Source organism: Sapajus apella, unplaced genomic scaffold (genome assembly GCF_009761245.1).
Source record: "Sapajus apella isolate SASKATOON/1434 unplaced genomic scaffold, GSC_monkey_1.0 scaffold33, whole genome shotgun sequence".
Lineage (NCBI taxonomy): Eukaryota > Metazoa > Chordata > Mammalia > Primates > Cebidae > Sapajus > Sapajus apella.
The window spans coordinates 12969595-12997571 of record NW_022436973.1 but is presented as its reverse complement, the minus strand read 5'-3'; the positions used below and the strand labels follow the sequence as shown (position 1 = coordinate 12997571).

The 27977-nt window shown below is 51.5% G+C and overlaps 1 protein-coding gene across 6 annotated transcripts in view; it reads right to left on the bottom strand.

Moving 5' to 3' along the window:
• Positions 1-10: 10 nt before the first annotated feature.
• Positions 11-27977, bottom strand: part of SNPH (syntaphilin) — a 42769-nt gene continuing 14802 nt past the window's right edge. For 2 of the 6 annotated variants that reach the window (XM_032295389.1, XM_032295388.1), the window contains exons 3-6: positions 12151-12247; positions 11320-11526; positions 7681-7830; positions 11-4488 (exon numbers count right to left, since the gene is read on the bottom strand). In XM_032295389.1, coding sequence (XP_032151280.1) covers positions 3312-4488; positions 7681-7830; positions 11320-11526; positions 12151-12200 — 1584 coding nt within the window. In that variant the 5' untranslated portion in view covers positions 12201-12247 and the 3' untranslated portion in view covers positions 11-3311. Of the gene's footprint in view, positions 4489-7680; positions 7831-11319; positions 11527-12150; positions 12805-13601; positions 17577-27977 lie in introns of those variants that run through there. The other 4 variants (XM_032295386.1, XM_032295387.1, XM_032295385.1 and 1 more) reach the window with 4 other exon arrangements.

Here is a 27977-nt window from a genome sequence, read left to right as displayed (position 1 = left end):
GCTGAGGGGCTTGCTTTGTGTTCATGCTTTAATTCAGAGTTGTCTGCCGCAGGTACAACTCTGTCTGAACAAAAGGACAAAGGAGACAAGAGTCAAGATCCCTCCCCACCTCCCCACTTCCCGAATCCCCTGAATTCTTTGTCAAGGGGATGGCCTAACATGGGAGTGTACTGTGACCCATTTGCGTTGTCCCCTAGGTCAGAGAGGGGGTTGTGAGTTCTCTGGGCAGAGGCCCTTGGGTAGGCCTTGGCCCCAGAACCTTGGAGTTTGTCCCACCCCTCCCCAAAGTGCTGTAAGATACCCCTGTGCTAGTGGCAATGGGAAGGGTGTGTCAGTGAGAACCTAAGTGATCCCCTTGGGAGAAATCTACAATACGCTCCACTCAAACCCAGCTCTCTGTGCAGAGCCCGGGCCCCAGCTTCCAATGCCTGCCTGAGCCTGAACTGGCCAGGCAGTGGGGCCACTCTGGCCTGAGCCCTAGAACTCAGCAGAAGCCACCTCTGCCCACTAGGTTCCAGAAGGCGGTTTCTGGGGATGCTGTTCCTCAGGACCTCATCAGCTCTGGCTAGACGCTGGGGAAAGGGGAGGCCCCAAAGATTTCTGCTTCAGAAGCTGAGGGCAGGAGGAAAAAAGTTGCAACCCAATGGGAGGAGGTATTAGGCAGGAAGGAAAAGGGCTGCTGTGGAGGGTGAGCTCTCTCAGGAGGAGGCCCCGCACCAGCTTTGCCCTCCTAGCCCCATCTGTACCCAGCCTCTTCAGGGCGCGGCGCCCGAGCCGTAGCTGCTGCACCTCCACCACCTGGAGCTGCACGGGCCACCTGCACCTTTGCATTGATGCAGATACTGAGCACACGTAGACACACTCCAGAGCTAGGCCAGGGCCACCTGCCGTCATGGTCCCAGGGCCTGTCCCAGGGCCGAGTGGGGAGCTGCTTCCTTCACTGACAAGAAGAAAAGCCCATCAAAGGCCCCAGGAGAACCCCCGAAAGAGAGGACCCTCAACACTGTGGGCCAGGGCCTGCGTGCCCCCCACGGCGGTCTCAGGCCAGAGCAGGAGTAGGGGGCTGCAGCCGGCTACACTCACCTCCTCCGCAGGTGGCTCCTCCGGCTACACGCACCTCCACCTCGGGCCCAGCCACAGCCCACTCCTCCACAGGTAGCTTCTCTAGCAGCAGGGACAGAGTAGACTGTGGCCCCAGCCCTGTCACATCCGCCAAAACACAAGACACAATAGGAAGGCCACAGACGCAAGACACAGACAGGAGCAGAGGGGCTTGAAGCTTGATTAAATTCCAGTGGTGAAAAATATAGAGACTTTATGTTGTCAAATATAGTTCATACATTTCTTTTCTCGGCAAAGCTTGGACTATGTCTAAGGAGGCTACACAGCTCCATGAGTGCACGGCACAGGAGGCTGGGTCCGTGGCCAGTCCCGGCTTGGCTTTGGATTGGTTTTGTCCACTGCCCCCTCCGTAGCATGGCCACAGTGTCCTGCAGGGGCAGCCCCAGCCAGGCCCCAGGCATTTAGGTTTGATTTGGCTGGGTTGGGGCATATTCCACAGAGGATGGCTGGTCTGAGGCCCTGACCGAGGCGGGGGGAGCTTTGGAGGCACAAAGCGTGTGGCAGAGGGGGCTCCTGCCCCAAGGGCTGGGCCAGCTGCCCATTCCCAGTGCATGCAGGTGCCCGACCTCACGTGGAGGGCACCAAGCAGAAGGGCAGAGCCCAGCAGTCAGGCAATGGCTGTTGGAGCATCGGGGTGAGGGCAAGCAACCTTGGCAGAGAACCAGAGTGGCCCTGAGGCCAGAGGGGCGAGGAAGACACAGAGTCCCTCCAACCCCCCAGATGTGGAGCCTCGCCTCTGAAGAGTGGGTGGGACGACCAGATGGGTGCCAACCCTGTGGGGGAAGAGGAGTGACTTTACTTGGTAAAATAATAATGGTAATAAGAATGTCAGCAGCTTGGCTGGGGGACTCAGTGTGGTCCCGGAAAGGGGCTGGGGGCAGTGAACCTTCCCAGGCCAACTGGCCTTGGGCTGGGAGCAGGGAGGCTGCAGGATGCCTGCCCGCTCTTCCACACGCATGCCTGGGAAACCCATCCCAGGACATCCTGCTTTGGCCTGGACAAACATCGTGGCTTCAGTATGCCGTCCTGCAATTCATCCTGCCAGAATCCCCCACCCTTCTCCAGAGGCAGATAAGTTTAAGGTTTAGGAACCCTCATCTCAGAAAGCAAGCAGCCACCTCCCCGGAGGCCCTTGCATGGCTGAGAACCAGCCCCAAAGTGAACATAGTGCAAAGCAGAAGTTGGGCCCGAAGGCCCCAGAGAAACTTGGGGCAAGTTCCAAGAGGCAGTCACGGCCTCTGGCTTATTCAGTAAACTGTGGATTCCTGAGTCCAGCCCCGCCACCCAGCCTGCAGATGAGACGGCCTCACCTTGAAAGGCTGGGGGAGCCCTCTTGGCAGGGGCTTGCCTCCTCTTCTTGTGCTGGTGGATTCTCCAGCTGGGAGCTGGGGCTCAGGCAGGCACTCCTACCCCAGCACTGAGCTTGCCGGGCTTAGCTGCCTCACAGGAATAATGATTGACACACCCAGAGGTGCCAAGAGGAAAGAGATGACGGGAAGGCCTAGGATGAACGGACACACACAGAACCCACACTGCCGTCTGCCACCTTGCGCCCAACCCACCTCTCCTCCAGCCTGTGGCCTTGACTGAGCTCCTGAGTCCCAAGGTGGGGAGCAGTCTGGGGAGGCTGGAACGCTGGCCCGGCCCAGTGGTTTCGGCCCCTGCTCTGAGACCTGGGTTAGCGATCTGTAGTTTAGGCCATGGCTGCCTCCATTTGAGGAGAGGGCGCTGGCCCCTGAGCTGGGGCTGAGGGCAAGGTGGCTTGGAAGAGCAGGCATGGAGTGAACAGGGCACTGGACAGGACGGTGCAGGGCGGGGGCCTGATGAGCAACTTAAGCCCGGCTTCTCTGGATAAAGACAGCCAGAGACTTCCTGAGCAGGGTTGGCCCTGTCCAAAGGGCCAGGGGGACAGAGGGGCCGGGGGGCCCTCGCCTCCTCCCCTCCCTGCGATGTGTCCAGCCGGTGTGCCTCCTGCCTTTGGTCTCCCTTCCCTGCTCTCCATCGAAGCTTTGGGATGCCTGTCTCCAACCCCTACTCCTGCCACGATACTGTTTTAACATCCTGAAAAAAAGAAACAGTTCCACACCCAAAACTAAATAAATAAGATGATGCCCAAGGGAGAAGGAGGGGGAACGGCATCCCTACAATCAGTGGTCAGGCCGCAGGCGCCGCTGCCCGAATAGGCCTCCTCAGAGCTGGGAGCCGCCGCCCGCTGGGCTGGGGCCTGGCTGGCTCAGGGAGCGGCAGCTGATCCTGCGGATGGAGTGCAAGGCCACAGTGCAGCAGCCCCGCAGCAGGGAGCTGATGTTGTAGATGGGCTGGCCCTGGCGTCGCTGGGAGCGGCAAAGCCAGGCCACTGTGGGCACGGCTGGTACCACCACAGCCAGCAGATCCACAATGTAATGGCGGCTCCAGTAGCTCTTGGGCTCCTTCTCAGCTGCGGCAGCCTCCTCCTCCTCCTCCACGGGGCACACCACGCTCACCGACTGGCCAGGGTTGGGGTTGGCACCAGGCTGCTGTGGGGTGGGTCCACGGGTGATGGGCTCTAGGGCCTCTGGCTCATCACCCACTGTCACCACCACTGCTGAATTGGGGTCTCTGGGTCCCAGAGAGTGGGCGTCTAGCTCTGGGCACCTGTCCCCTGACTCAGGGACTGTCCCACAGACCCGGGCTTGGGTCACCTTCTCCAGGATGGTGTCGAGGTCAGGCTGGTACTGCACAAAGTCTGTCTGGATGGCACGCTCCTGCATGCAGCTGGCCTGCACACCAGCCTCCATGCCACACAGCAGCTTCTCATAGGTGTTGCTGGCGGGGAAGCGGGGGCCCAGGCCAAAGGAGCTGTGCAGCGAGGTCTCCTCGGTGCCACAGTCCACCCCTGATGACAGCAGGCTGCTGGCTTCCAGCGCATCCGTCCGGCTCAGTGTGTCATCAGCTGCCGCAAAGCCGCTGTCAGCCCCGTCCTCAGCAGAGCCGCTGGAGGGATCGCCGGGCTGGCGGTCACCACAGACGGCCGGGTCACTCAGCTTGGTGTAGGTGGAGCTGCGGGTGAGGGAGCGCGCGGGGGACCCACCGGCCGATTCCCCTGTGCCATCCTCCTTGGTCATGCCGTTCTGGGCCACCTCCATGCTGTGCAGCAGCGTCTCCAGCTTCTTGTTCTGGATGTTGATGTCCACGAAGTACTTCTGCAACCCCTTGTCCTTGTCAATCAGGTTGTTCTTGACAGTGTCGATGACCTGCTTGAGCTGCTTGATCTCCTTGCGGGCCTCCTTCAGGGCCAGCTGGGCCTCCACGCGGTGGCACTCCTCCTCAATCCAGTCCTCCTGCATGCGTGACAGCTGCGTCTTCAGGTCATCGATCTCTGTGTCCCTGTGAGCCGAGGAGACACACACATGCTCACTGCCTGCCTGCCTGCTCTGTCACCGCCAAGGAGAGGCAGGGAGAGGACAATGTCACCAAGGATAAAGGGCCCTGTGCTGCTGTGGCTCAGAGCCCAAAACAGAAGGACAAACTCAACGCCTTTTTATTATGGGGGTAGTGAGAGTGGCTGGGGAGAGGGGCTGAGGGGCAAGGCAGGAGAAGTCTATACCTGGTGAGAGAAGAAAGTTCAGGAGGAGATATCACTAGCATTCCCACCCCACCACTCCCCAAAACGCAGACGACTCTCAACGTTCAAATCCATCATCTAGAGAAGAGACTAGACAACAAAGATCCTCGCAAGTTTGATACCTGCTGCTATAAAAACCTAATAAAATCTTAATGTAAAACAACAAAAACTAGGCAGAAAATCTTGGCTCTATAGAAAGTGAGGTCGCCTCCTACTAAAGCAGACAATTTAGATGGAGGAGTATTTGGCCAGAGACCCCTGGGGAGAGAAATGACAGCCTTCAGTGCTGGGGGATGCTGACGACTTTACATCATCCCTTACGTAGAGGGATGAAAAGCGGTGGGTGGAGCCGGGAGAGCGATGAGAACAGGGTGGCTCTCTTCTATCCATGCTAGAAGCTGCTTCTTTGTATATCCTTGTATCTTTGTATCTTAAAGAGGAAAGGCTGAAAAGATCAAGGAGAAAGGCACAGAGTTACTCCTGAGAGAGCGGGCAAGCACCAGGTGAACAGGACAGTCGGCTGACTCTTGTCCAGAAATGCTCAGGCTTTTCAAATTCCCGAGTCACAGACGAATGCAAGGGTGCAGGTGAGGGAGGTAAGTTAGAAAAACATCCCATCAGGTCTAGAGGTAAAACCAGAGCAAGATGAAACAGCGACTGATTAACACTATCGAGGAAGGAGGAAAATCATCCAGGAGACATCAAACCCTGTCCCGGGCATTCTCATCCACTCCCTAGTGGCAGCCCCCATGAGCCCCCTCAGCCTCAACCCTACATTCCCATCAATATTATCTACAAATGCCATGGCTGCCACTTATCAGCCCAGCAGAGTGACTGTCTCAGATCAAGCACCATATACTTTTCAAAGCCAGATCAGAAATTTCCTACAGGAAATGGGCCCAGGAATCTCATTCCTCAATATGCTGGAGGGACTGGGGGCTGAGCGGGTGCAGCAGCCACAGAGGTCAGCAATGGTATCGCCTAGAAGGGGCCCCACCATCCAACAGGACACAGCTGGAGCTGCTTAGAGTGCCAAGAACAGACAAGGCAACAGGTACTGGGGGGTGGGAGATACTGGATCTTCACGCCTCCTGCCTCCAGGTGGGGGGCTCGCTCTAGGTAACCCTCCTGGCCTCACCCTGCTCCTCACTCACACCTCTCCCTGAGAAAGAGTGTAAGTTTGGAAGAAGGAACTGGGCATGATCTGCTCAGCCAGCCCCTGCCTCTCTCTCCTTGGGGCTCAAACCCCAGGGAGCCATGGCTTTGAGTCCTGTCCATGCCTCAGTGGCATCACATTTGAAGCGGGTCTTGAAGGATAAGTTTGCCTAGGAAGCGAGATGGGGGGCAGGGCATCTCAGGTAGTGGGGACACAGATATGAAAGCACAGAGGTGCATAAGCACGTGGTGTCTTTGAGGAACAGAAGGTGGGCCACTGCAGGAAGCACAGGCATGAAACTTGTTATGTAGAGAGTGTGGGGACAGTGACAGTATGTCATGTAAAGACCTGCCATAGGTTCCTGTGGGAGTAACGGGCAGACAGTGTCCAGGGAGTGAAGGTGTGGGCACGCCCACGCCAGGGCATCCTGCCCAAACCACACAGGGCAGATGGTCTGCTCTAAGCCATGGGGCTGGCCCCAGAAAAAAAGCTGGAAGATGGGCCATCTGCTCCCTGAGACATTAGTGCAAAAGGCATGCAGATTCTGGCCATGATTGGGAAGATAAGGGAAAATAAAAATAGAAATCCTAGCTCTGTAGACAGTGAAGCTCACTGAATGCTACTCATAACTGCCTGCAATTTAAAACCACAACAAATCCAAACCCAGGTAGCTGCTTGGCAGAGCTGTGGTCAAGAACCATGTAGTCATGCATACTGTGTGATCCCATTTATATGAAATGTCCAGAACAGGAAAATCCATAGAGACAGAAAAGTTAGTGGTTGCCAGGAACTAGGGTGGTTAAGAGAAATTGGGAGTGATTGCTAATGGGAATGGGGTTTCTTTTTGCGATGATAAAAATATTTATGAAATTAGATAGTGGTCATAGTTGCAAAATTCTGTGACTATACTAACAATCATCTAATTGTATACTTTAGATAGGTGAATTGTATGGTATGCAAATTACAGTGCAATAAAGTTGCTGTATTTACCAAAAAAAAAAAAAAAAAAGAAAGGGAAAAAGGAGAGATCATGGTGCCTTCTTGGAGCTCCAGCCCCACACAGCGCCTTGTCCAACTCATAATAGGCTGCACGTTTGCACAGACACAGTCCAGAGAAGGATAGTTAAGACAATGGGAGAGCTATGCCCTTGAAGTGTCCATCACGAAGATGAGGCCACCAGGCTGGAGGGTACAGCCTGGGAGGGTTGGGATTAAGCACCTGAGAATGAGCTCAGATGGGCCTGTGGGGGCTCCTGGGAGACACCTGGGCTGGGGAGGAGCTCAGCAAAAGGTTTCTCATGATCATCCTCCACAGCAGGAAGCAGATGAGGAGGAAGGCTTCTGGGGCCTGAAGTCAAGGTCGGCCACAAGCCCTCCAGAGACTCACTCAGCAGGAAGTGAGGAAGGATACAGAGTTGTTTTTCCCCCAAAAAACACAAGTAAGTCAGAAAGAAGGCATGGAAGATGGAAGCCAGGGGAAAAGAAGCAGCCAGAGGGGCTGTCAGGCTGAAGCTGGGAGAGGACTGCACAGGTGGGAGGCCCCACGGGACAGACCCTCATGGGAAATCACTCCCATCTGGCCCCCAGCAGCCTCGTGGAGCAGTCAAGGTGAGTAGCTTTTGGCAGGGGTGAGGGTCTGCAAAGGGGCTCAAACGAGGCTTTGCTGGGAAGAAGAGAGCAGATGGATGCTGGGAGACCCCCGGCTACTCCTTCCTCCCAGAGATGCCCCAGGGCCCTGGTTCCTCTGAGTGTGCAGCTGGTGGGGTGCCCCCAGGGCTGCTCATGGCCACCTGCTCACCGGTCCTGGAGCCGGTCCTGCGTGTCCTTCAGCCGGGCTTTCAGATGCCGGATGCACACCTCCTTCTGTTGTAGTGGGGTCAGGTACTGCTCCGGGGTCGGGGGCTTGATGCCATGGTTGTCACTGCACAGTGTGTATTTCATGGAACGCCTGCAAGGGGATGCTTATCATCAGGGAGAGAGGAAGAGGTCAGGCAAGGCACAGGTGCTTTTCCTCTGGGGAGCAAGGGGACTCCAACCTCACCATCCCTGGCCACCAGATGGCTCCAAGCAAGGCCTCCCACACAAGGCAGGAAAACCCTCAACCTACTGGAAGGTGGGTTTTAGTAGAGCTCTTCTGAGTGAAGACCACAGTGTCAGGATGTGGGCTTCAGGGCTCCTCTAGTTAGGGCTGGGTGGGGAGATATATCCCAGAGCACACATGTAAACCTGGAAGTAGGCCAAGCGCTTGACCAATGCTGTCAATCCTTACAGTAGCCATGGAGGTAGGGACTTCATCTTTTAGAGGGGTTGCTGGCCACAGAGAAGTTAGCTTTTGCCCAAAGCCCCTCAGACAGTCCCAGTGGTGCACCCCAGAACCTAGGTACCTAGTCTTCCAGCCCAGAGGATGAGTTTGAAGGCTGGAGACCTATGTGTAAGTGGCAGATTCTGGCTCTGCATGGCAGACAAGGACTCATCCCCACAGAGGAAGAAAACATCTCCCTGGTGGAGGCAGAAGCTCCCCTCTCCAGAGCAAAGACCCCTCACAGCCGGGGGACAGGGAGGGCAGACACGCACAGACACAGCTCTCTCCATCCACACCCCAGTACTCTCACTCCTCACTCGCACTGTGTGCATGTGGGTGCGCCCTATATTCACGCACACTTCCTGGGAGTGCACATGTGAGGATGTCAATTCCCAGTCCATTTGCGCCTGCATGTGCAGATACACACTTGTGCCTCGCGGGCACTTGCGCGTACTAGGGCACCAGCCCAGGTCCATGTTCACACTTTCCCCTCTGGGAGCACATGAGAGCACACATGTGAACATCTGCTGGCTCTGGGCAGGGACCTGTCCACTGTAGTACTCTGGAGCGGCAGCAGGCTGGACGTGCACTGCTCCCAGCACAGGGCGGCACTGACATGGTGCCCTACCAGGGCAAAGAAGAAGGAATTTCCACTCAGGGCAGTCAGGTGCCAGTGGAGGAGGGAGGGCCAGGCTTTCAGAGGGAAGGGGAATACCCCAATTCCACAACAGACTGTGGCCCAGCCAGCTCTACGCTCAGCGTCCTGGCTGCTGGTTGTTCTTCTCATAAAGAAACCTTGGATCTTGGCTTAAAATCTGGGCATGTTCTCACACAACTAGAGACTCAGGCCTTGTTGCCATTCAACTCTGCTCCTTGAGGGGAGGGTAACTGCCAGGTCTAGGGAGGCACAATGCCCCTTTATGAGCCTGGAAAAGACAGGACTTGGTGAGGCCCATTTGCAAAAGCAGCCAAGCTGGAGGGAGTTTTGAAAGTTCTGTGGAAGCTGTATAATGTTTACTGAGGAAAATGTACTTGTAAGTTGTAAATTGTCAAAGAGAAAGTGGTGATAGACGTGGAATGAGAAATGGTTTTCTTCTATGTACTCGCCTCATGGCCCCTAGGTTAACTCAAACCAAGTCATGCAGGTCTGCTTTCTGCTTGGCAAGGGGCGGAGGAGTGGCATGGGCTGGGAGCTTGGGGTTTCCCCTCTGGTTTAAGAAATCTCTTTCCAAAAGAGAAGCTAGCCACACAGATCGTGCTCAGGCCCCACACGCTTGTCTTACTGTCATCCTCCTGCCCCTGCAAAAGCTTTGTCTAGAGAGGCACAGATCTGTGATGAGTAAAGAGAGGTCCTTCCCCCATGCCTGGGGGTGGGGTGGGGTGGAGTGGTAGGAGTGGGGGAACCAAGATTAGCCAAACTAGTGAGGATTGAGGATTAGAGAGGAAGTAACTATTTTATATTTTCTTCATTTTGCTTTCATGAATATTTTTTCCACAATATAAAATTTAACACTTATACATTTTTAGTCACTAGCTCTATCTTTGTAAATACATATATGTGTGTGTATATATATATATAAACTAAAAATAGAAAAAAAAATCTATAATGCATGTTTCTCAGCTACTCCTGCTTTGGAAAGCCTGGCTATTTGCAGAGGGGGCCTAACTGAGGCTCCATTGCTTACCCAGGGGCAGCAAACCTTGTTGTGGGCAAGAAGATCCTTCACTGGGAGCAATTCTCAGTCCTGGGGTTGGGGTTACCCCCATGGGCTGCAGTTATGAGATGCGTTACAAAATCTGTTACTAATGGAAAAATGTTAAAGTTGCCAGTTATATAGTTTTCAAAATATAGGTTGACGCTTTACTCCCACGTTCCCCCCCGTCTCTGGGGTGGTGTTACAGCCAGGATGCTGAGGCATGGGTCCTGCACACGGGTGTTACCCATCATGTGTGTCACGATGGAAAACTCCTAACTGCTGTTTTGGTGGCTTCGGACGTCGCTTCACACAAATGACGTCCTCTCTGCTGAGCCCTCCCGGAGGTGCTCCAGCCATGGAAGCCACAGGCCAGGCATCTCCTGGCCTTAAGTCAGATCGAAGCCCTAACAACAGCAGTTATCAGTTATCGGCCAACTAGGATGCACAGGCAACGTGTAGATATCAAGTCACGGAAGCTTCCTAGTTATTAGCTCCACTTTAAAGATAAGGAAATGGAGGCTCAAGACAGGAAGAGACCCAATCCAGAGCCCATGCTCCTTCCCCACACACCCCAGCCTCCCTCTTGTATTTCAGTGCTGGGGAAGCAGGACAAGGCCTTCCATGACAGCTCTTGCTTCCTGGTCTTCAAGGACCCACTGCTCCCCGACACCTGCTTCTGCAGCGTGATCCTGCTTTTTGAGTCTGAGCTCACCTTACCCAAGACTACAACTTGGCATCTGCCGCATGTGTAACATTTCGCCTCACAAGCTAATGCCACCTCTGTCACTCTCAAAGTGTTCCCCTGAGAAGTGCATGATGGTAGACACTGCTAGCTGCTTCCCAATACTCATCTTGCTTTCTCCCTAGAGGAAACCCCATTTGTCTGGGGTGGCACTGTACTGGGGAAAACATGAACTGCCCTGCAGCTAGAGTTATTCCCATGACCCAGTTCTGGCCAGCAAGAACTGGCAGGATTTGGGGGCAAGCTGTCTCTCTCAGAAAAACAACCTCTGAGGAAGGCTTTGGTCCTTTCCACCTGTTCCTTCCTAGAGGGTGGGCCTGATGCCTGGAGGTGAAGAAGCCATCCTGTGATGACAAAGACAAAAGCTGTACACCAAGGATGGTGGAGCAGGGGGAGAAGACATGGGGTCCCTGACGCTTCAGGGAGCTGCCAACCCTTGGCTCCTTGTTCTGTAAGTATCACCCCTAGTTTGTTTAAGCCACTGTATTTGTTTATGTACAGCTGCATGTTATTATATTCATCTTACACATAGGAACTGGGGCTCAGAAAGTAGAAGTGGCCTGCTCCAGGTCACACAGCCAGCGACTTTGCTGCCGTCGGGGGTGGTTAAAACATCACCCTGCTCCCCTACCTCCCCTGCCCAGGGCAACTGTTCCCAGCCAGCAAGGCCAGGCCCAGGGAGGAGGGGCCAATTACCTTGGTGTGGGACTGCTGTCGCTGCCCTTGTAGGAGCCTGAATTGCTGCTGCTGCTGAGGGAAGATGTGCCGTAGGCATCCCGCACGCTCACAGGTGGAGAGGTGCGCCTGGAGGCAGGAAGAAGAGGCAGGTGCTCGTTCTGGCTGGTGGGCAGCTGCGGACACTGGGCGAACACTGCCAGGCCGCTGCGGCCCAAAGTGCCCCCACTTTGGGGTCACCGCAGGGGAGAGAAGCAGGAAGAGAGACGCACAGACAGGGGTGACAGAACAGACAGTGCAAATCAAGATGGAAAACCAGAAGGAGGTGCATCCTCCTGGCTCCCCAGGGACAAGAATGGAGGCTGGCAGGGGTGCAGGGCAAGGGTGGAGCCTCATATGCTCTTTTCAAGGGTCCTCAACTTCTGGGGTTCCCTAAACCCAGGGGAGGAGATCCCTGCATAGACTGAGACAAAGGTAGAGAAAAATGGGGCAGATGGGGGTGGGGACAGGAGGAGGGACCCACAGGGGTAAAAATCAAGGGAGACCAAGTGAGCCTGAGTGGATGACTGCACAACTTCCCTCCAGTAGTTGTGAAGATCAAACAGTATTGATGAGGCTACTGCTGGTAGGAATCCAGTGGTCTAAGCCTTAAGAGAATTCGCACATCCACTGTGTCATTTGAGCCATTAAACAGTTCCAGGAGGAGGCAAGTGTTAGCAAGCCCATTTTAAAGATGGGAAAATGGAAAATGATTTGCTCAAAGACACACTGCAAGTCAGTGGCAGGTGGAGAGAGCCCCGCACCTTCCTCCCGCCCTCCAAAGCCAGGGATCTGGGTGAGGGGGGGACTCACCTGCGGGATCCAGCAGAGGTCCGTCTACTTCCCGGCAGGGACATGGCCATGAGGCTGCGGGTCCGAGTAAGGGGTGGGATGGGCGGTGTCCCAGGGGCTGAGGAAAGAGGGCGGGTTGGGGGGCCCGCAGAAAGGGCCGGGCCAGGCCACGTCATCCTCTCGCTGGGGCCGCTGCCCGGCATGGCTTCTCTTCTCACCCTTCGGCAGGACACCCCAGGAGCGAGGGCCTGGCAGGCCGCGGCTGCCTTCACCAATGAATTTAATGGGGCTGGTGCACAGGTTCCCACCACCCAACTTAAAATCACAACTGTGAGAGCCTCAGGAGTGGCTAAAAAACATCAGTCCAACCCTGTGTCCTCCAGATGAGTGAATGTGCCCCAGACAGAGTGAAGGCCGTGCCCAAGGTCACAGGGGCTTCAGGAGCAGGGCCTCCTGACTGCTGGTACCGAGTCTTCTACTCTGTGAGCCAGGCCTGCTTCTTCCCCAGGACCCTGATACTCAGACCCACATCCCCCCTTGCTGTTCAGTCCTCCCTCTCTGGTAGGGGCTGCAGGCTGTAGGATTCCTGGAGCAGGACCAGGAACCCTGAATTAGGATGGGCTGGTCTCGCCGACCATCACCTTCCCAGTTGGCGCGTGGTTCTGGGCTTCCCGTCTACAAGGGAGACAAGACAGACCAACATACCAGCACATGTATAGAAAGACATATGGATACACACGAACACGAGAAGGTACCATGTCCCTGCCATTCCCAGACATGCCACACGTGTCTCCATGAACGTGCTCAGGCAGCCAGCCCATGACGCAGGCCATGCAGCCAGGCTCCCCCGCACCCACGCGGCACAGGCACGTCCGCACCCACCCATGCAATCTGCATGCTGGTTTTGGCATCTACCAGGAATTTGGGGGTACAGGCTCAAAGCCGATGAGCACTGGGGTGGATGGGAGCAGAGGCCCTCCGATGGGGGTATCCCAGTGGGTGGACCCAGGAAGAAGTGTTCATGCCTAGAGAGACCCATCCTTGGGCCTCTTGCTAAGTGGGTAGGTAGAATCCAGCCCCTGGTTCTTGCCCCCGAGTCCATAGGCTTCTTTCCTGGGTAGAGACTTGGGCTCCAAGGACAGCCTTTCCAGGGTTTAAGGAGGGGAGAGGCCCCATGCTGGGCTGGATTTTGGCTGTTTTGAGAATGAGGGCTATACTGGGCATTAGCCCAGAGTTACTGGAGTCTGGGCAGAGGGGGTAATCTGGGCTCTTTGCAGCCAATGTGCTGGTCCTGTGCCAGCTCCAGAGACCTCAGTCGCCTTCTTCCACATTAACAGCAGGGACAGAGGACAGCAGCCTGAGTTACAGGAGACTTGGCTGAGGATGTCATGCCCAGATCTCTCTCCATGCTGGAGGGAAGCATTCATCGAGCCCCACTCCATGCCAGACCTCATGCCAACCACGTTACGTACATCACGCCATTGACTCCTCTCAACAACCCTATGAGGAAGTGCTGTGATTAGTCCCCTTTTACAGATGAGGAATCTAGCCACTAAGAGGGAAGGGACTTGGCCAAGTCACATCCCAGGTATGTGGCAGAGCCAATACTCAAACCAGGTCAACATCAGATGCTGAGGGGCTGGATCTCAAACCTCAGAGTCTCTGGCCCGGGGACCACCCCCTTCCCACGTCAGGGCCTCCCTGGAGCCTGGTCATCCCAGCCAGCGGCGGGGCTGCCTCCTGAGTGGACAAAGGCACTGCTCAGATGGCCTGTTTCCTGGCGGGGACATAGAACACGGCCTGTTCCCCTAGAGGGTCTGGACACAGCCAGCATTGTTTGCCTGGAGGTGTCGGGTGCTGGGCTGCAGGACCTGCCGACACCACGCCTGTCACTTGAGCTGCTTGCCTCAGCTTGGCAATGCTTCCTACACATCATGGCCCAGTCACCCAGGCAGGGCCTCCTGGAACTGTAGGGCTGGCCCCTAGAGTAAGAAGCATGGGGAAGGGGAGATTTGGGGGCAGGAGGACATCAGTGCACCCCCTCATTTCTGAGGATGGCCATAAGTGGCTCACTGCCTCCTGGACACAGGAGGACCATGATTGGGAACAACTTAGGGGCAGAGGGGCACATGAGCAAGGCTCCAAGAATCACCTGCCATTGCCTGATGCCTTCTGCGGTAAGGTGGCCATGCTGAGTGTTCTCGTATACGTTGGCCCATTACTTCACACAGCAATCTTCAAGGCTGGCTTTGTTACTGCATTTGGACCCAAGGTCACACAGCTGCAGGTGTGACACATTATGGCTTCTGGCCCAGGTCAGCCTGGCTTCACTGACAACTCTCCCCCCATTATCCCTGCCCTTCTGGCTTTTGGGAGGATGCAAAAAGGAGGCTGTGCCTTCAGGAGCACTTTCCAGCAGAGGCAGGACTCATATCTGAGGATGGGCTCTTCCAAGCCAGCATGGATGAGTGTTCTAAGGAGCCAGGAAAGTCCAGGAAGAGTGCAAGGCCCAGTCCTGGGAGGAAGGCAAGATGCCTGATTTGCCTCAGAGCTGCGTGTGGCCTTGCTATGAGGGCTTTGTCTCAGCTGTCCCTGCTGCTACCTTGCTTGGCAACCCCACGTCTGCCTCCTCTTGAGCTCCGTTTTCCTTCCTCCCTGGCCTGGGGGAGGGAAGCGGGTGGCATTTCTACCTGAGTGCAGCTAACAGTCTCCTGGGAACTCAGAGCCAGCTATTCATCTGGGACGAAGGTGGAAGTGGCATTTCCCCTGCTGGGATGGGACCTTGCAGGCAGGGTCCCTCATGGGAGGGCGGAAGCCACCCAGGCCCAAAAGGAGCCACCTCTCAGGATCCTATTCAGAAAACTTAGTGTGTACCCTATGCTCTCTCAGGTCCTCCCTCCCTTCTAGGCCCTAGCAAGGAGGCAGGTTGCCATGGTGTTTGTCACCATGCCACTTGCTTAGCCTGGAGTCCCACAGGCCTCTCCCCAGGTGGCCAGAGGCTGCCACTTGGAAAGGAAGATAGAAAACCCCTAACTGTGAGAAGCTAGGCTGATAGTCTCTCATCACTTTCACCCCAGAGTAAACCCAGCCCCAGCCCTCACCAAACTTCCCTCCACTTCCCCCATCTTGCCCACACCAGAGCAACCCTGCTGTGCCCACTCCTGTGACTGGTCCCTCAAATGCTCAACACTTTCTAACCCCCCCCCGACAATGGGGATCCAGGGAGCAAGAGACTAACAACTGCAGAAATCAATACAAACTGATCTGGACTCAAATGCCAGCTCTGTCACCCTTCAGCAGCATGCCTTGGCCAAGTCACACCACTTCCCTGAGCCTCAGTGTCCACATCTGTAAGTGGGACTGTAAGGAATGCACCTCATATGGTTACTGTGAGAATAACATAAAATAACGTGAGTATGGGGCGTGGGTCAGTGCCTATCACACAATAAATACTAAAACACGGAACAGCCGGTATTTTGGAAGTAATGTGAAGGGAGCTTCAAAACAAACGCATTCGAGGCATAATGGTGGCTTTAGGAAGATCCAGGAACACTTCTCTACAAGAAATTTGTACTGGGTCTTAAGGGATGAATAGGAGTTCACCGGGAAGTGGCAGCAAATGGGAGAAAAGGAGAAGGCTGGACACAGGCAGTGAGTGACAGACAGCTGGCTGCTCGGAAACTAGGGAGGCCGGAAAGGGCAGAAGTACAGTGAGAGTGAGGCTGCAGAAGGACAGGGGAAGGCCACACAGAGCCACTTAAGCCAGGACCTTGTCCTGAGGGCAACAGGAAGCGATGCAAGTGCTTTGTAGGAAACAGGCACACTCCTATTTGCATTTTAGAAAGTTCTTGGGAAGCGAGGCTGTGTGGAGAGGGAGGGATACCAGTTAGGAGGTTACCAGGGGAGAAATTAGGAGGGCCTGGGACAGGGTTATGGCAGGAACCATGGAGAAAAGGGCCTGGATCCTATTCAGAATTCCTTGGAAGTCCCAGATTAGGTAAAAATTAGAGTAAAGCTCTTGATCTACCATCTACACCCTTTCCAACTGACCCTCTGACCCATCCAGGAAACCCTGGCTAGTCACTCCCAACTTCTCATCTCTGCATGGGCCGTTCATCCTGTCTGCGGCACCTTTCCTGCCTGTCCTCAAGCATATATTGCACTCTTTCTTTAGGCCCCACCCACAGCCCTTCCACCGGGAAATTTTCCTATCATTTACTGTCTTGGCCACTTAGCATGCTGTGCCTTGGACTAAAACTCAGGGACCACCATCCCCAGGGAAAATATAAAAACAAACACAATCAACACACAGCTGCTGGTAACACAATGGTTTAAACAAGCTCATGGGATAGACCAAGGAGTTAGGCTAGGTGGTCTCTAAGGTGTTCTGGATCTAACATTCTCTAATTCTAGGGCTGTTAATGAAATTATGGGGTTCTAATTGATGCTTTCTGCTCCTCCATTACTAGGACTTCTGAGTCTCAGTTTCCACATCTATAAAATTAGGAAGCTGCATTCTTCAAAGAGACATGATAGCATTTTACTCAATAAACAAGTCACGGGGGAAAAAACAGGTGCTTGGGTTAATCTAATATTTTAGCTAAGCAAAAGTCCCTGTATGTATTATAATTTATCTTCTTTCAAAGAATTAGCCATTGATACAAGAAGAAAGCTATCCTAAAATCCAAGGGAACAGAACAATCTGTGTCTGATGACTCAAGCCACTGACAGCTGGGGAAAGCAGAGCATTGCAGTCAGCAGAGCAGAACTTGGTGGGGATCCTCTCTCTGCCAAGGCAACACTAGAACGCAGAACATTCCACCCATTAGACTGCAGAGCACCTGGTGATCTTAGAATGCTAATGCAGAGAAGTGGGAGTGGAAGACAGGCCTGGGAGTGTTCCAGCAGCCGCACTCTAGATCTTAGAAGATTAGCACTACCAGGGCTATTCACAGCTGAGGACTTCAGTAAACCCTGCACTGGCTATGGCCTCACCAGCCACTATGCTCCTCCTTTGTCAACAACACTTAGGATCTTCCTTCCAGGACTTGGTGGCATTTCTCCAGCTTGCCTCCTGTTTCCCGCATAAGCCACCTTCAAAGCTGGGACCACAGATGAGGCACCATCAGACTTCTTCTCACCGTGGCAACCCCAACACAGCGGCAATGCAGACCCACAACTTGGCCAAATGCTATAAGGAAGTTTCCCAGGCAACCAGGATAGGTTGAGAGCTGAGGCGATGGCTACACGGGATGTGTCTCCAGTGATTAAACTCAGATTCCAGAGCTGAAGGCCATGGAGTCTAGGTTTCAAACCACCCAAGAGGACTTGCCTCTGCACCTGCTGAGAGAGGTGGCTCAGGCTTCCCTCCCCATTTCACCTGAAGAGGCTCTTCTTGTATGTGTTTTATATATAGAAGGTCTGAAGTATGATTACTTTTTTTTTTTTTTGAGACAGAGTCTCGTACTGTCACCCTGGGTGAAGTGCAATGGCATGATCTCGGTTCGCTGCAACCTCTGCCTCCCAGGTTTAAGTAATTATCGTGCTGCAGCTTCTAAAGTAGCTGGGATTACAGGCGCACACCACCACACTTGGCTACTGTTTGTATATTTTAGTAGAGATGGGGTTTCTCCATGTTGGCCAGGCTGGTGGCCTCCAGCAATCCACCCACCTTGGCTTCCCTGCTCCCAAAGTGCTGGAATTACAGGTGTGAGCCACTGCATCTGGCTATTAAAAAGATAAATTTTATGGAATGTGAATTATATCTCAACAAAAAAATTTTCAAAAATACATGTAATGTATATTTTATTTTTTAAAAGAGACAGGTTCTCACTCTGTCACCTAGGCTGGAGTGCAGTGGCAAAATCATAGCTTACTACAGCCTCAAACTCCTGGGCTCATGTGATCCTCCTGCCTCAGCCTCTCCAGTAGCCACCTGGCCTGGCTAGTCTATTTTTTATTCTTTTTTTTTAAAGATGGGATCTCACTATGTTGCTCTTGGTAGTCTTAATCTCTTGGCCTCAAGTGTTCCCCTAGCATCAGTTCCTGTGTTGCTGGGATTACAGGTGTGAGTCACCATGCCCCTGACCCCATTATATATATACACACGTGTGTGTGTGTGTATTTAAATGAACTGCGTATTAATAAAAACACAGACATGGTCCAGAAAGGGGTAGGGACTCTCCCAGAATGGCTCAGCAAGTTGCAGCAGGAGAACTAGGGCCAGTACTGCCCCCTCTACCTGACTTCAGATAGCTGGGCCCAGGATGCTTCCCTAGTGCTCCTGATTCTGGGTCAGCCTGGAGGAGATAGGTGACTGAGGCTGCCCCTAAGGTTCTTGCACATTCACAATTTCATTTCATCCTCACAAGTTCCCTATAGAGGGAGGCCAGGTGGAGACTAGCCCATCTGACGCATGGGAAATCTGAAGCCCCAGAGGTTACAAGGGTCACCAAGGGCTGCATCTTGGACTTCCAGGTCATAGGCACCTGTATTTCTACAGCATCATGAAGGTGTCATAACACAGCAGACCTAGGACACATATCATTCTGCTGCATAAAAGAAAAAACTTACTTTTCCATGAGACTTTAAGATACCACAGTGGAGACGAGCAGATATACACCTGCATTTTGGGCTGGTCACGCTTCCATAAAAGCAGGACATCACAGAAATAAGAGGTAAGCATACTACAGAAAGTTGTTTAAAAAGAAATTCTTGGCCAGCCGTGGCAGCTCACACCTGTAATCCCAGCACTTTGGGATGCTGAGGTGAATGAATCACCTGAGATCAGGATTTCAAGAGCAGCCTGGCCAACATGGTGAAACCCTGTCTCTATTAAATTTATAAAAATTAGCTGGGCAAGGTGGCGAGTGCCTATAATCCCAGTTACTTGGGGGTCTGAGGCAGGAGAATCACTTGAACCTGGGAGGTGGAGTTTGCAGTGAGCTGAGATTGCACCACTGCACTCCAGTCTGGGTAAGAGTGTGAGACTCTGTCTCATTTAAAAAAAAAAAAAAAAAAAAGGGAAATTCTTCATGTGCCTTCTCCCTAACTAGTGACTTTCCCTGTTCCTCTAAGAATCAGCCTCGCAGGCAAAGGAGAAGTTCTTTCCATGAGGAGCACTGCGCTTTCCTCTTCCAACAACTGCTGCATCCCACCCAGCAGCCCAGGCTCTGTGCAAGCCCACCTCTGAGAGATCCTCAGCTCCTCTGGGCTGTATCACGTCAGCCCTCTTGGTGACCTTGGGTCTTTGACCTCTGTTAGTCTTAGCTATCTCATGCATTCAGGCACCATCTTCCTGGCCCTGCCTGTCTCTTTTGGGATCCAACCAAGGTAATGAATGGAGGAATAGGGGCAGTTCCTGGGACATCAGAGGACTGAACATTTCTTGGTATCATTATTACCTGTTGAAGATCTCTCTTTTTCCCTTCTTCAGAAATAACTCTTACTTTATCACCTCAGAGGAAGTCAACAAGCCCAGGCTTGAGTGACTTTGAAATTACTGGCAACCTCTGCTAGGCCAACTGATCTGGGATGGTTCTCCAGGGCAATGTCTGGCGGGCATCCTTTCTACGTTGGGAGTAGCAGGGGGAACACTGGTTCCCATGCTTCCACCATCCCAGCTGCTCCAGGGCTGCCCCTCTGCAGACACCCATGGAGAAGTATGAGGAACGGAGGGGCAGTGGTGCCAGCCCCAGCTTGGTGGCTGCCTGGCAAGTGGCTCCTGGCAGATGGAGGCCCTTCAGCAACCTTGGCTACAGCATATGCTTCCCTAGGCTTCCTGACTGATAGAGCTGTCAAGCCTCAGTCCAGCTCCTCTCCCCTCCCCTTTCTCCCAAGCTTCCAGCTCTAAATCATCACAGGATGAGGAAAATGGTAAGACTTCCATCACTATGGATTCTCATTTTTTTTTCCAGATTTCTGCCTTGGTTCTTAGAATCCTGGAGTCATGCCCCTGCCACCTGGCATTTATCCCAAGTACCAAGAGGGACTAACACACTCTCAAAATCATAGAATGCAAAGGATCTGGAGTAGACCTCATCACGAGCTATCATTCTATAGAAGAAACCAAAACTCAGAAAAAGCATGTTAGTTGCCTGAGGTTACCCAGAAAGTCAGGGACAGAGCCTGGCCTTGGGGCTGGACTCCTGAATTTAGCAGTGAGCCTTCTGCACTGCAACCCTCTCCCTCCCCCCAATTTAGATCCAGGCAAAAATTCAAAAAAATAAGAATGAAAAGTAGCTTTTCAAGTAAATAAATATTGGAAGGAAAGCCTAGGGATATGACAGGAGAAGTCCTGACAATTTTAAGGCAGCTCATAAATGACGTACAGTAAAATATGCACTGAAACTGAGGCCCAGGGAAGAAGGGAATATCCAAGCTGACCACAAATACATGGTGGCAATGACATTGAGATTCAATTCCAAGCTTCCTGGCCACCGATGTCAAAAGGGAAAGTACGCTCAGTCTTACTGTTCTCATGGTTATGGGAGGGTAGTTAGAAAATTGGTTCTTTGGAAGAAATAAAGATCTCCCTACAATGAATGTTAAAAGAACCATTTTTGCATGGGATAGGCTGCAGGCCAAGACCATGGTCCACTAGGAGTCTGCGAAGTGGGTCCTAAGGAAAGATGGTGCCCTCAAAGCTCACCCAAGTTGCCCTGTGTGTGCTGTGTTTTGCTCTTGTGAGATTGAAGGACATGTGGAAAACACAAACCAAAGGACTAAAGGGATGTGGAGGTGTCATCTCCTCCGCCTACAATGATAGCCCCTTTCCAGGGACAAGGCCCCACCCCTCCTGAGATCAGAGAGCTTCCTCGTTCCTGGTAATACAAAACCAGAAACCACATAAAATCACTCACGCTGTCTCTTGCACTTGTATTCTCTCCCTGTCACTCATGCACACACACTCTCTCCTGGAATTTCATGACAATTGAGGCCCAACTGCCACATTTTCTAGACAGAAAAGTGAAGACTTGCCAAAGGCCACAATGGAGCCATAGAAGCAGGACCAGGTCATTCTAATCCCACCAACCATTCCAGGCATGCCGCTCCTGTTGGAAGTCAAGGCTCATCTATCTTCCTGCAGCTCCCAGGGGCTCAGCATGGAGACATGGAGCCCAGCGTACCCAACCGTGCCAGTTTCAGCCCAGGAGCCCATCTCATAGCAGCTCCTTCATCTCTCCTCCCAGCTCCCCTCTCTCTCTCCAACTGCTGGCTGCCCTGCTGTCCTCAGCAGCTGGTCACTGTCCACCTGATTCCCAGTGGCACTTCCCATGCCATGCTGAATTTTTTCACCTTCGATAAGATCCAGGGCTTTCAACAAGGCCTATTGTGGCTCACACTTGCTGGAAGACAGTGGGTAATTAATAAATGCCTCTCCTAGTAAGTTTTCCTTCTTTGGAAAAAGAAACTGAAACCCAGAAAAAGCATGTTAGTTGCCTAAGTTTACCCAGAAAGCTGCCCTAACTCTTAACTTAGCCAAAGGAAGCATTCTAAAATGCTTTAAAAGGGAGATTCTACAAACATCTATGTCCTATTTTAAAGGCCCTTTATCTGTCTCAAAACGAGTTTTCCCCTTTGCTGAGAGGCAGACTAACCTGACAGAAAGAAACCACAGCTTGAGCATCAAATGTGACTGAATTTTAGATCAAATATGACTGGATTTGGAAATTTGAATTCCAAACTCCACTACCCACCATCTTTATGACAGTGGGAATGCTGCTTTACTCCTCTAAGCCTCAGTCTCCTTGTCTGTCAAAGGGAGCTAATTACAGTTGTGCATAAGTATAATCACAATGAGCAATAACACATGTGAAATGCCTACCAAGGACCTGGTATAAGGACGGCACTCCATAAATAGCAGTAATTATTTATTTGCCTGATGTATTCTTATTTTCAATGTTGTTCATGTATATTACATCTTTCTTCCAGTCCAAAATCTTAATCTGAACGATTATGCTAGTTTATATCTGAGAGGTTCCTGACTACAGAATCATTTTATGCTTTCTTAAGTCTACCTGCAAAAAAAGAAAAGGAAAGAAAAAACCCAAACTGATCACTGTCTACCAAACAACAGGATTTCAGGGCATGACCACTTTGGTCTAACAGAGTATTTCAAAATTAACACATCCAAAATATGAATTTCTGATTTTGCCTTACAAATCTGTTTTTCTACAGCTTCCCTCATTTCAGTTAATGGCAACTCCATCACTCCAGTCAGGTAGGCCAATACCCTCACATATATCAGAAAAGCCTGTCAGCTTTCTTTCCTTGCACAGTGTATGCATTTTACAGATAAAGAGACTGAGATGGACACAGTCACAGAATCTGACGCCTCTTGGCATCTTCACTGCCCCATCCCTGGTCCAAGCTACCACCATCTCTTTCTCGGATGGTGCAGGTCTCATTATCTCCTACAAACTCAACCCAGTAGCCAAAGGGATCCTTTTAGAACAAAGTTGGATCATGTCATTCCTCTACTCAAAACCCCTCCAATGGTCCTTCCTTTCAATGGAAGCTAAAGCCTTTACTTTGGCTGATGTAAAGTTCTGTGCATCCCTCCCCCCACCCCCACTTACCTCTTTGACCTCATCTACCTCTCCTCCTCATTCACTCTGCTCTGGCCACCCTGCCTTCTTGCACATTTCCTCCTCAGGCCTCTGCATATGCTGTTCCTTTTGCCTAGAATGCTCTTCTCCCAGGTCTCTACCCCATGTATTCTCTCTCCTGCTTCAGGCCTTTGCTCCAAGTTCACCCTCTCAGTGAATCTTCTCTGACCGCTTTGTTTGTGTGCTCCTCCCATAGCACTCCTCTTTCTTCCCATGCTTCGTTTCTCTCCTCTGTCCTTAGCAACAGCTAACATATGTATGTATGTATTCATTTTATGCCTTTAGAATATAAGCTCCAGAAAGGTAAGGAGAGATGCCCATTTTATGCTTTAGGAGTGCCTTGTGCCTAGACTAGTGCCAGTCTACAACAGGCCCTCAATAAATCTTTGCTGGATGAATAAGGGGGTCTGCAATCATTTGGGTTGATGTCACCACCCAAGTAAGGATAGGCTTCTTAGCAACTCAACAAAAAGACAAAAAAAAAAAAAAAAGCTTTGTGGTACTTTGTTTATATTATTATAGTCCTTTCTACACACAGTATCCTGTTTTAGTGGGCTTGTCTCTCTTGCTAGATTATGAGCTGGAAGAGTTTTATTCATCTTTGAAAAAATAGCACCAGCAGGTCCCCTGTAAGGGCTGTAGTGACTATATGCATGAGCTCAGGTGGTGGATTCAAATCCCAGCTCAGTTGGGAGTTGTGTGCCCTCAGGCCCATCAGTCTCGGGACCAATTTCCTTGTGTGTACTTGAGGTTACTCACTGCCATAACAACGAAGGGAGGTTGTGCTGCTGAGCATACAAGGGGCCCTTGGTACACCGTGCATGTCATAGCTGGGACAGAATTTCTAGAAGCATTGAAGGCTAAGTATTGGGCAAGGGCAAGCCTGGAGCCCAGGAAGGCCAAACTTAGAGCCGTCTCCTCCTTCTCAGCAGAATGACCTCCTTGCTCTCACAGCCCCAGGTCCTATTCTGCCCAGCACTGGCCCTAGCAGTGTTTGTAACCAGGAGTCCAGGTACCAGAAGGTTGGGGTGAGAAGGTTCTCAGAGACAGGTGACCACAGAGATTCCAAAGTGGCAGCCCACAGCCGTATCGTGCTTGAAGACCTGCATGTATATGTATTCCAATTCAGTCAATATTTATAAACTGAGATAGTTCATATTTTTTAAAATCCATGTTTTCTGGCTTGTCTCAAGCAAATGGAAAGATCTTTCAGCTCTGTGCCTGCATTTCTGCATGGTAATGATTGTCTGAGACTGAGAAGTGGTTCCTTTTTGCCAAAGTTCTTACCAGAGCTTTGCTTTTATAACTGGTCTGTTTTGTTTGTTATCGGCCTGGCATTGGAGTTTGGAAACTCTATTCTGGTCCAATTTCATTTTAAATGTAGAAGATCTGAGGTCAGCGTGGGGGTGGGTGGCACTTGCCCAAGGCCCCAAGTAAATCATCGGTGGTGTTAGGACTGGAACCCCAGGCTTATGGCTCTGAATCCAGGGCACTGGGATGTACAAGGAGGCCGAGAACACAGCTTTGCAATGTTCTTTTGGTTGGTTCTGAGCTGTCAGGGAAGAAGAATGGAATGCTTGGGCTGAGGGGTAAATCCTTTTCAGGAAAAGGCTGATAGGGCCAAGGAGGTAAAGCAGAGAGCACCACCAGCTCTGGATGCAGCCAGCTAAAACCTCTCTTCTTCCCACTTGCTGGTAAACACTGAACTCCCTAACCTTGTAAAATAAACTCAGGGGAAAGGCTCAGCCCACACTGGCTCTGTTGACATAGCACTCTCAAGTGTCCTGCTCACTGCCCTTTCCCCAGAGCAGGCATTGTAGGGGCCCCTGATATGATGTAGAGAGCAGCGGCTTTGTCCTAGGGCAGAATCAAGCTGGAAACCTAGTTCTTAGCATAGGGCTGACCATGAGCTTCATCTGTAAAATGGGGTTTCAGTGGTGAAGACGGAACTCAGTGGTGCATGCAAAGAGCCTGGCACACACACTCCCAAATGAATAGTAATTTCTTTCCTGTATGTTATAAGCCAAGCCTCAGAGACAATTGAATAACTTAACCCAGAAAGGTACAGAACTAAAATGGGCTCCCATAGCTTCAACTGGGTAATTTTAAAGTTTTAAATACAGTTGTAAAAGTAGTACATACCTGTTTAAAAGCCTTCCAGTTTTGCTACTGAAAGATAAAGCACTGTTTAATTTGACTGCTGCCTCTTCTCAGGCCTTTTCCTAAGCACAGATATTTTTAGGGGGCATGGGGTTATGTTTACACAGTTATAACCATGGCAAAAACATAACTTGTATCTTTTCAAAATTTATCATAGTTTAAGAATTGCCCAGGCATGGTGGCTCACACCTGTAATCCCAGAACTTTGGGAGGCCAAGGTGGGTGGATCACCTGAGGTTGGGAGTTTCTGAGACCAGCCTGACCAACATGGAGAAACCCTGTCTCTACTAAAAAAAAAAAATATATATATATATATATATACACACATACACACACACACACACACACACACACACACACACACATATATATATACATATATATATAAAATTAGCCAGGTGTGGTGGTGCTTGCCTGTAATCCCAGCTACTCAGGAGGCTGAGGCAGGAGAATCACATGAACCCAGGAGGCGGACATTGCAGTGAGCTGAGATTGAGCCATTGCACTCCAGCGTAGGCAACAAGAGTGAAACTCCCTCTCAAAAAAAAAGAACTGCCCATATGGCATATCCTTTATAAAAAAGTATTTTATGGGCTGCATAGTATTCCATTTAATAGGTCCATCATGGTTCATTTAGCATCCCTCTCTGTTGAACATTTAGACTTTCTAACTATCAAAAATAATGTTACAATAGGCATCTTTGTACATGATTATTTTTCTGTATTTAGAAATATTTCTCTAGGCTGGTTCCCTGGTAATGGATTTATAGGGTCAAAAAGCATGAATGTGCTGCCAAACTGCTTTCCTGAAGGGTTAGGTTGCCTATTGGTTCTCCCACCCATAATATATATCCATTAGCTGGGTTTTCTACTTGATCAAACCACCAGCACTTAGCCAAAGCCTTAAAAGGCAAACTGTTCAAGCTCAGACATACAAATCATCCAAGATGATTTTCCCATGTCTCTTCGGCCCTGTGGCAAGTATCTTCACCCCCACCCTCCACCCTCTGCCCCATGGAAATGCAGGCGGTGAACTAAGGCTTAGCTCAGAAATAGCCTAGCTCCAAGATGGAAAGCAAGCCTCCCAAAGCTACTCCCCCTTCTAATTACAGCATTTCCTATCTGTGTGGCAGCTCTGGCATGGCTGCTTCAGTCAATATTTACCAAGTGTCTATTGTGTGCCACTTCCTCCTCTGCCAATAGTCCCATAATCAAAGCACGTGTCAGGGAGAGGTTGGCTAGAAGCGAGAGGGACTCCTCTGCAGAACTTAGAAGCTGGTGCCCTCGAGCAGAGCTCTGGAAGATGGGTGCATAGTTGTTCTCCAGGTACCCAGGAGCTACCTGTGGAGGAGCATTACACATTCTGGGCAGGAACAGGGGTTAGCATTTACAGGGTCACAGAGATTAAGAGAGCTGCGGAGGGCTGGGCACTGCTAGACCACACAGTGTAGGGCATAGGGAAAGTAGAGAGAATGGTTGAGCCAGGAGGAAATAGGGGTGTATTTTGAGCCTACAGAAAAAAGTTCTGATCAAGTTTAAGGGCAAAGTCAAGTTTACAGTTCAAGGTCAAGGCAGGTCTAAAGCTCAAGGTCAGATTTATATTATAGAATATAATCCTGTACCAGCTCTGCCAAATATGGACTGGGAAGAGATGAGGAGAAGCACCTGGAGAGGTCGGAGATGATGAAGTTTTAATGAGGGCTATAAAAGTCAAAATGAGAGTGGAGGTGACGAGGTGACAGAAGTAAAGGGAGCTTCAAGAGAAATTTAGGAAGTAGACTTTTTAGGGCCCCCAGAAAAGACAGGCTGTAGAGAATGAGGGAGAGGGAAGAATCGTGATGACACTAAGGCCTAAGTGGGTTAGCTTTGCTGCGTACCCAATGTTCTAGCCCTCCTCCCTCAATAATAAAACCCTATTCGGGGGGGCAGTTTACCCAGCTGAAAACATACAAACACAGACCCCACTCTATCCAGAGTTGCAGTGGCAGTTCTGGCCTGTGAGTTGTGAACAGCGGCACCCTGGGCTTGGGAACCTGGCTAGGTGTCTGTTATCCTGCAAGGGCTAAAAGAGGAACGGGCATCATGCCTCCAGAGGCTTGGAGTCTTCCCAGGTGCTAGGAACAGAGCTAGATTCAGAATCAAGGCTTAGTAAACACCTGCTGAGGGAAGTCAGGCAGCCAAGCAGATGACCTGGCAGTTCTGAGAACCCCATCCCATCAATTCAGGCACCAGGAAGAGGGCCCCTGAGAGAGCTCCATCCTCTCAGCCTCTTGGGACAAAGCCTAGTACAGTATGGAGGCCACAGCACTTGGGGCCAGGACACTCAGCTCTGCCATTGAGTATGACTCAGACCTGAGGCATATCTCTCTTGCCCCTCAGTCTGCCAATCTATAAAGTGGAGATAACACATCCCACCTCATAGAGCTGTTGTGACAACCTGACCTCTGTCTGCGTTGTCAGCCTTGTCTCCCACACGCTTCCTTCACAATTCATCTTGAAAATTCACTGGACTTCTGCCTATGCAGTGCTGTCTTCCCTGGAAAGCTCTCCCTAGCCTCTTCAGCCTACTTATCTTCCAAGTTCAACCCAGGCCTGAATGCTTGTGTGTAGCCTCAAGGGAGACAGAGTTCACAGCCCTGTGGTACATGCCCCTTTCAGAGCTCATGGTGCATCAATAGGATACATGCTGTTTACACACATCTCCACCTGTAGACCACAGTCTCCCACCTTTTGGGAGTTACTGAGCCTACATGTATACATGTGTGCACACATATATGTGTGTGCTGCTGGTGAGCTGAGAAAAAGGTCTGACAGAAGAGGTCACAAGGCCCTCGTCCAGGCTCCACCCAACTCAGAACAAATCCGAAAAGCTGTGGGCACTGCTCCAGCCAGTGCATCCCCCAATCTGGTCAGTGTAGAGCTCAACAAACCTTCCTTACTGAATAGATAGCCTCTCCTCCTCTGCCTCCAAAAGGACTTTTGATGGCTTGGTGCTGACACATGCTCCTTACCCTTGCTGTTGGAAGGGTAAGCTGGAAAGCTCTGCTCCAGCCTCTCATCCACAGGAAGGCACTGCTGT